This window comes from Argiope bruennichi, chromosome 6 (assembly GCF_947563725.1).
Source record: "Argiope bruennichi chromosome 6, qqArgBrue1.1, whole genome shotgun sequence".
Taxonomy (NCBI): domain Eukaryota; kingdom Metazoa; phylum Arthropoda; class Arachnida; order Araneae; family Araneidae; genus Argiope; species Argiope bruennichi.
The window spans coordinates 65,913,087-65,922,761 of NC_079156.1; the positions used below are offsets into that span (position 1 = coordinate 65,913,087).

At 25.5% G+C, this 9,675-nt stretch overlaps 1 protein-coding gene across 5 annotated transcripts in view; it reads left to right on the forward strand.

Moving 5' to 3' along the window:
- Window positions 1-8,710, forward strand: part of LOC129973035 (ethanolamine kinase 1-like) — a 39,032-nt gene extending 30,322 nt beyond the window's left edge. For all 5 annotated transcript variants that reach the window (XM_056087386.1, XM_056087391.1, XM_056087388.1 and 2 more), the window contains 4 exons: window positions 579-662; window positions 2,412-2,575; window positions 2,660-2,733; window positions 7,617-8,710. In XM_056087386.1, coding sequence (XP_055943361.1) covers window positions 579-662; window positions 2,412-2,575; window positions 2,660-2,733; window positions 7,617-7,707 — 413 coding nt within the window. In that variant the 3' untranslated portion in view covers window positions 7,708-8,710. The remainder of the gene's footprint in view (window positions 1-578; window positions 663-2,411; window positions 2,576-2,659; window positions 2,734-7,616) is intronic.
- The last annotated feature ends 965 nt before the right edge of the window (window positions 8,711-9,675 follow it).

Here is a 9,675-nt window from a genome sequence, read left to right on the forward strand (position 1 = left end):
AAAACATCATTAAATTTTATGTAAAAATTAGAGCATGCTCTTGATTTTTCTTGCCACTATTTGTCAGTTTTTTTATATGTAATAATAAAAGTGTCATTCATTATACTGAACATCATGAATTAAAATATTCCTAGAAGTTTATTATCACATATATATATATAAAAAAAAGATTTTGTCTAAGATATCTCAGAATGTTGTTATATTAATTTCATTTTGCTGCTTTTTTAGTTTCCTTACTTCTTTCATCCACAATATGAGAATTAAAAAAACGAACTCTATTTGAAGTTTATTATCATTGTTAACTGTGTTTCATATTTTTGCATATGAAAATTTTTAAATGTATTTGTTCTATGTACTTTATTTATAGAATAAAATTTTATGTCATGCACTAAAGAAATTATAGAATTGTTATTCAACTACAGCCTCAAACATCTTTTTTTTTTTTTTTTTTTTACATATGTTGATAATTACGAAAATTATGACTATGCAAGAATGTTATACAAGGAAGTTTTTTCTATATTGTGAATTTACTAATTAGGATTTAGAAATCTGATTATCCATTTCCTCTTTTTAAATAGAAGAAGTAACATTCATTGATTATGAGTATGCCGACTACAATTATCAAGCATTTGATATTGGTAACCATTTTTGCGAATTTGCTGGTGAGTATTTACATCTTATCTAAATTATTAAAATGTTTGTAGTTTTAATTCCATTCAGTGTCAAAAGATAATTAAAAATTTTGGCTGATCTTTTTTTATCGATTTATTTATATATTTTTGTAACATTAAATCAGGTTGCAGATATATTTGCTACAATTTTCTTGTTTGAATGTATAATATAAAGATTAGAGCTAATATCTAAATTCTATGTATGGGGAAAAAACTTTAATATTTCAAGTTTTAAAATAATGGTGAATTATAAAACTTTTTTATTTTCTAATTTTTTTTAAAACCATATATTAAATATTATGGAACTGTGGATCAATGACCGAAAATGAGGTTGCTTATGGCAATTTTGGGGCAACACATTTTTGCACCTATCTTTTATCAGATTTGTATAATCATTTTAAGCTAAGTCTTAGTAAAATTTTCTTGTTAGTGTTAGGTTTTTAAAAGTTCAATTGCAGTTTATATATAGTTTAATATTTATATAATATGCTTAAATCTTTGAAAAACCCTTTTTTATTTAATACTTACTATCTAAGAAATAAGTTTATCATAGATAATGAAATTTATTTTAATTTAAAACTAATTTTTAGATTTCAAATGATTCCAAAAATAATAAAAGGTTCCAAGATATTAATTCCAATTTTGGATCCATTAACATTTTAAATATTTCAATTCATTATTATTTGAAAATTGCATTTGCATAAAAGATTTGTCTTCATTTTTATAAATAAATTGTTGATTCCTCAAACATTTTTATTTCTTGGGTAAAAAAATAAAAGCAATATCCATTTTTCCTGGTTTGGTCACCGAAGATTCATTCTATTTAAAAAAAAATGTATACTTACAGGGAATGGGGGCTTTTTTGTTACACAGTGTGCAACACAAAAATAACAAAGAAAAATTTAAACACTACGTTTTAGAAAATTATACTATGGATTAAAAAATGTGTGCAATTAATTTTAAAATCATTAAGAAAGTACATTAAGATTTAAAGTTGTTATTTGTGAAAAGTAAAAACATAAAATAATTCAATATGAAACGTTAGATTAAGTAAGTCATACAAAGTTATGACACATTAAGAATTTAATACGTATTTTAAAAGATCTATCCTGAGTGATAGTCAAAAGAAAAAGAAAATTGAGTTAATAACTTCTGGTTGTTTTAAAATGTCTCTGGGATGGAAAATTTATACCAAGGTATTCTGAACATGAATTGATGGGCACTTTTTTTTTTTTTTTTCCTATTGTAGCAATGACATTTTAAAGTGATGTGGATGCATTAACTAATTTTTCTCTTTGGTTTAGTCAATTTTAGAATACACTATCAATATTAAAGGCATCTAGTTCTTCAGAAAACTTGCAAAATTAAAAAAAAAAAAATTATATAATTTGATTGTGCATTTTGAAATGAATGTTTTTCTCTACAAGTTCTGGCTAGTACTACAAAATACATTGAACTTGATATGTCACTAAAATTATTCATATTGATGACAGCATTAAAAAAATAGAACATAAGAAGGAGAAAGTATTTGCATTATTAAAATGGATATGAAAACATTGTATTGAAACTCTTATTACTTAAATTCTTTATAATGAAGATACTTGCTCTTTTTTAACTTTATTACTATTGATATTTTGATATAATTTAGGGCAGCATTTAAAAATTGACTAATCAAGATGTTCATCCATTTTCTGTTAGGGCATATATTCATTTATCCTTTGTTATATTTATTGCATCTAGGGGTGGAGAAATTTGAACCTAAACTTTACCCAAACAAAGAATTCCAGATGCGCTGGCTTAAGGACTATTTAGAAGCGTGGTATTCTGAAAATGAACTAAGTCCAGATGATATTACTGAAGAAACAGTAGAAAACTTTTATATCATTGTTAATAAATTCGCTTTGGTAATTATTTATTTCTTTAGATTATATTTTAGATTGTTGTATTCTTTATCAAGGTATCAATGGCTTTTTTAATCTTATTTTTAGGCTGCACATATGTTGTGGGGAACATGGGCTTTGATTCAGTCTGCACATTCCACATTGGATTTTGATTTTCTAGGGTAAAATTTTTTCATGTCTTTTTCACACTATGTTTATTTTATATTCCTTATAAAATGAATTGACACAAAATCGACCTATTTATTTTATGTTCTTGTGTAGATCTAGTAATTTATACTAGATTTAGTAATTTATTGTACTTAGTAATTTTTTCTCTGATAAATAAATTTTAAATCGAAATAATTTGAATGAAGTATGATATACATTTTAATTATTAAATCCTTTTACAAAATTTGCTTTTATGGATTGTCTAATAACTATTGTTGATTGTTGGCAGTTATGGTAAATTTAAGTAAATGGATTTCAAGGGGAGCTTTACAAAGTTCCCACTGGTCTTAGAATATTTTTGAAGACAAAAATTTTATTTTATTATACTTGATCCCCCTCCCCCCCCCACACTCAAATAATACTTGATTTTTCATCGAGAAGGTATATTCATTTTTTTTTTTAAGTGAAAGGGAAAACTGGTTTATGATTTGATTTTACTTCGATAATTCCATGAATCAAAATCAGAAATAAAAGTTTATCCAAAGTTTTTTTTTTCCATACTTACTAATAAAGGTATCTTCTCTCCATCCATATAAAAATAATGGACCTTAGGCTAAGCTGTGAATGGCATGATTGTTTCTTTTTGTTTTAGTAGTCCTGCATGTAAACATTTTGAGTTTTAAAGTACATTAAAGAAAATTGAGTTTGCGTTTTAACTCCTTTTCTGATTGAAATTATTTTTGTGAGAAACTACAATATTAGTATTAAACTACTTTACCAAAGTTCATTTATTTAAATTATTAAATTTTCTAGTTAATGCATTTACATACGTGCAAATGTATGGATTGGCAAATAATTATCCCATTGGTGGATTTGGTGCAAAGTCTACAATTTAATTGTAAAAAATTGTGTCCAGATTTTATCTTTCTAATTCTTTAGGCTTTTCACTTGCTCTCAAACAGACTAATATACTTCCTGTGAATGGATTTTGTTTAAAATTTGATAGAATATCGCAGATTTGGCAAAAAGACTATATGCCATATTTCCATCTGTCTAGCTCAGTGTTTTTGAATTAGTTTTTTCGCAGTCTGACAGAAACAGAATCTAAAAATTTGTTTCTGAAGTCACATTCACAGGGGTGTTTGTGCTCCGGGGATTTTGAACTTCGATACCCGGAAATTCCGGGGATCGTCGTTCAAAAGGAAGTAGGAATAATAATGAATTATTTATTTTGATCTGGGTAATTTTGTTTGCTTTGAAAGCAGAAAACACAAGGTCAGTGTGTGTGGTGAAAACTTTTCCTTTCTTTCTCCAAAGGCAGTGATAATGCGTGAAAAGGGGGGAAAAACTTCTTTTTTGTTCTTTCCTTATTGCGAGTTATGACTCATTCCCCCGGTTCTCGGACATTCTCTTCTGGATTCTTTTCGGCAAGTAGGCGCGGCAGAAAAAAAAGGGAGAGACTTCGTTCGACCAGATGTGCGATCACGTGACCTGGGTTCAAAGGTCTTAATTTTGCAAAATTAATGGTTATTAATTTTGCAAAAAAAGTAATTCATTGAACTTTTATAATTAGGTCATTCAATACTTCATAATCGTAATTTTTCATTTCTCCCCCCCCCCTTCTCGAAACTCCAAAATGTCGGAAGTAACTCCGTAAAAGTTTCCGGGGATTTTTTGGGGTCCCACAAACACCCCTGCATTCAGAGATGGGCATAATTTCAAAAATAATTGCTTTTTTTCGAAGGGATATTCAGTCATGTTCATAAACAATCAATTATGAAAATGGTATTTTAGGGCTTGTGAGTTCTCAAATGTGAAGATTTGTCAGAATCTGAGGTTCAGTTCAAAGTAAAAAAGTGTTATAAGAGTATGTTGCCAATCAACAATCTTTTCTCATCATGTTGTTTGGAGAAAAGGAGAAGGACAAGGTAGATTACCATTACAGAAACTGTAACAATAGTAGCAGTTGGGCAATTTATTACACTATTTATTCTGTCTTCATAAAATTTAGATACAAAACTGAAAAGGACTTTGATGTTTGTGGAGTTATTATTCATATAATTTGCACAGAGATTTCAAACTTGTTCTCAGGCAGTAAAATAGCTTAAAAGTTCTCTTTTGGTCAAATGTACTTGTTCAATTTTATTTAGCACTTATCCATACATTAAGTGTGTCTTAAGTAATGTTAAACATAGTATTTATAATTTGTTTGATAAAATATTCAGCTGTCTTTACAAATAGATTGATATATTTATTTTTGGAAGAGGAGGGGGGGGGGGTTGAAATCTAGAAAAATTAAAAGTGGTTTCACCTTTTATAGGCCATTTCACAGCCAAATATATTGAGAAGAGTGAAGAATCGAAGGATTTCGAAATTTTTTTATAAAAAAGTAGATTTCACGAAGATTTGTCAATCTCAGTAGATGGTTCCTCAGTAAAGTCAAATTTTGAAATGCAAAAGAGATTCCAACACTGTTAAAAACATGGGGTACTGTTACCTGTCTGTTGTCGACAGTTCATTCACACATGAGAAAATATCCACATAAGATTTTGAACCCATTTTTATTTAGTGTGCATTATTTATTCAATATCTGCCTGTAAGAAAGGAAGACAACCTAATCATATTTTCAAACTGCAGGAAATTTCATAGATTATTATTATTATTTTTTTTATAGAACCGGTTGTATAGAGAAATAAGCTGCTGCTGAGTGAAGAATCAAAATGGGGGATGATTTGGTGACTTTTACAGTTTTCAGTTCAGTTGATCTTGAGAGGAATTAAAAGCATACAAGAATTGAACTAATAATTATTTTCAAAATATTTAGATGGTTAAAAACTTTTTCAGAAATTATGGGAATTAAAGTTCTGATGGTACTATCTTATAGTCATACCATTGTTGCAGGAGGATTTTTCTTTTATAAAATTGTTGAGCTTGAAAACTTTATTGAAGAAACATGAAGCATTTGATTTTAGATAGATTAGAAAAAGATAATGGGGAAAATTTTTTTATCTCTCAAAAATTTTGGTTATATGGGAGAGGAAAAAAAAAAAGAAAAAAAAAAGACAAATCTAAATGTGTCAAAGATGGACTTGTTAAAATTACATTCTTATAAAGATAAAAATAATTAGAAAAGGAGATACATTGCCAATGATTTAAATGATTTAAAGTTAAGAACTGCGAAGATTAAAGATATGGTTTCTATACTACAAAATTCTGTGAAAAAAGTAGACAAGTCAAAGAAGAATAGAGTTTTTCAATACACAGCTGATTTAGTTTTAGAAATTGAATCTTTAACATTAAATTGGGGATTTGTTACATTGCAAATAGAATATTGTGGATTTGTATCTGCCTTTAACATTTTTCCTTCTATTTGCACAATTTTGGTCAGATATAAAGTTCAAGATTCTTGTAAGAATCTTCTTTCGAACAATTATTTGAAATTTGTGTCAGCTAAAATGTGTATCCACAGTTATTTGTGTTAAATTAGCATCCAATAGGAACCACTAAGAGTGTTTACATTATGATCTTGAAATCCACTTTGAATAATATATAAATAATAATTTTACATTTCATTTATTTTCTCAAAAAGATCCTTGAACATTTTTTGACTCTGATTTAAATAAATTGTATTACTGTATTGAATTAACCAGACTGCTAAAAAGTGTTTTAACCTACCTTTTTATATCCTCAGAGTAAATTCTAAAACTATGACTCCACACATTATTTATTTGTATATTTAGTAAACTTGTAAAAAATAAATATTCTTTTATCAATGTTATTTTGAATTAAAGCATGAACTGCAATGTCAGATTAATGTCAAGTATGCATTTTAAAAGGACAAGTCTTTTCTGACATTATTTAAAGAAACTTAGCTAAGAAACATTTTTCAATATAAAAAAATCATTCCATTATGAGAAATAAATGCACAAGTCTCATGATTATTTTTATTTGTATAAAAATTTTCATTATTTTTTTGATGTTTTTCAAAACCTACTCTGAATATTTTCAAAATGAATTTTGTATGTATTTTTGAATAATTAAAAAAAAAAAAAAATCAGGGAAAAGTTTTAAAAACATTTATTTGTGAAATATTGTTTGCTATATACTTAGGCATGAATTCAAATTACTAGTAGTTCAGTCACATATATTCATAAAATTATTTTGTTCCAGATGTCATTCTTTCAATTGATTTTGATAAGAATATCTGTCTGCAAAATAAAAGGAGTGCTATCTTTGGCAGTTTTTTCCAAATCTGAATTAAACATTTACAAATTTGTTACATTTATTTTGTTCATTTACTACACATTGACAATTACATGGAATGTAATGAAAAGGCTGATAATGGCCAAGATAAAAATTGTATGAAGTTAAATTGAAAACTGAATTAAATTTTAATTATTGTGGCTTTTATAAGTAATTATTGCAAATTCTTTTGAAAAGGAATTTGCATTTGATGAGGACATTGAATATGACTTTATAATATGTGTAATAATTAAAATATTTTCAAACAATTTGTTGATTAAACATTTTAGACAGATTTTTTAATTTAGTCCAATTGACTGCATTTATTCAAATTAGTTTACTTGGCACAAAAATTTACATTTATTGAAAGAGAAAGGATGCACAACCATTATACCAATCAAGTGATTTTTTAATTTCTTCCTTTTTTTTTTTTTTTTTTCATATGCTCAGAAAGTAAAAATTTCAATGTATGTAGAATTTTGTGTTATTTTAAGTTAGAACCTTACATAATATATCTTTATAGGTAGTACAATTATTTGAAAAAAAATATGCATTTTCTATTGTTTTGAAAGAAATTCTAATTATTTCTAATTTTATTTGATTATAACTGTAATCTTTTAATTAATGAATTTTATTTGTATGTTATTCCATTTAGGTATGCCAAAGATAGATTACATGAATACTTCTCTAAAAAAGAAGAATTTTTGTCTCTAGAACTTAAACAGAATGAATCAAATGGTCGGTGAGATTTATTGTAGCATCAGATAGTACTGTATAAATACATTTATTGTGGTATTGGGACTAACTGAAATATGTTGCATTGTTTTTACAGAATTTTTTGATGGAAATTTTGATGAAAAATGTTGTACTATAAATCAAAGCTTTCATAAAGGTGGTGCTAATTTCAGTTATTGATTAGTATGATTTTATTAATTTCAAATTTGCTGAAAAAAATCTCTTGACTTCCTCACAAAAAGCAATTTTAATAAATCTAGTCATTTTTTTAAAAAAAAAAAATATTTTTTGTAATTATTTTTAAGTGAATTAAATTGAATTGTTTAAGTATTCTAAAAATGAAGGCTCATGTTTATCAGATTATATTTATAACTTAATTATATAATATTTATTGATTTAAAATGTCATAGTAAAAAAAATTCTTAAAATGTGTTTAAAATTACTTTTGTTATTGAAAATATTAATCTTGCTTTTTAATTTAAAAATTAATATTGTTTAGGAAGTCAGAAATAAATATTTAGATACAATTTTTCTTCAGTTTGAAGTATAAGACCATCTATTTATTTTAATTTCAATTCTATATCTAATTCCATAAATATTTTTCTTATATTGAATACATTTAACAATTTATTCTATTGTGTCCTGGAATGATAAATTTCTTCCCAAGCTATCTTTGGCTTTAAAAGGAATACACAGTTGTTTTTAAGAAGTGAACAAGAAGTGCATTTCCATTGAAAAACATTTTTTCATATGTTGGCTTACAAATTCCATTGGGAATTGGAAAAATTTATAAAATCCCAAATTATTAAAACTTTTTATTTAAAATCCAAAAACGTTCTAAAAGGCAGTAAGCTTTGTAATCGTAACTCTTAACTAAAAATTATAATTATAAATTATAAATAATAAAATTGTTAATAATAATTATAATTATTAACAAAATTATGAATGTGATTTATTTGAGAGATTTTAATGAGAATATATCTTGCAAATACTAGCATGAAGCTTATTGTCATTTAACTACTGTACTATAACATTTTGTGATATTGTTTTTTAATTGACATAAAATGCCTTTTTTTAAGGATTTTTTTCTAATTGAATAATATTTTAAAAATATGATGTACTTAAATTATATATATATTGTGTTAAAAATAAATGCATACTTTTGTTAAATAATCAGGAATATTAAATTTTATTTAAATGAATAAATTGCTTAAAAAGTATTAGAGTGATGCATTTGTAATTTTGATCAATATTTCAACTGAATATCATTTAAAAATTTTGATTTTTTTTTCTTTCATTTAATACAATGAACATAAAGTACTTAATGTTAAATGAATATTTGCAATTTTTTACATCCTATTTTCAGAACTGTTTTTGATTTGACTAGTCTTATGGATATGATAATATTTTGTATTTTTAGTAAATTATTTATTTGAAGAAATATTTATTTTTTCTATAATGTGTTCTTAGTATTTGTGTTTATGTTGACATTTTTTTGATAGGCATTCTTCAAAACAATACATTTTAAGTTAATTTCTGTTACAAAGGAAAAAATGTTTTATATTTTGAAAAAGATTATATTAAACTTGCATAATGGCTGTTTATCTTTTTCATGAATTTGCTAAAGTTAATAAACAACTTTTTTATTGATGTTTTTTAAATTTTTTTTAAAAATATGTGATTGATGCTTAAAAGTTTAACCCTTTAAGAGCTCAGTTATTTTGATTTGATAGTTTAAAAATCTGAAAATTTAATTTTTAAAGTGTACAAACCAATATTTTTTGTCACTAATCAGATCACTATCGTCTAAGAAATATGTACACCTATAAATTTTAAGAAAATTTTCATTCTAAGATGATTTATATTTTTAAAACGAACTTAGAAAACAAATAACCAGCTTGCTGCTTAGCAGGTTTATCATTAAAAAATGTTTTCTTCAATTTTATGATTTGACAAGTAATTTTCACAGGCACATACTG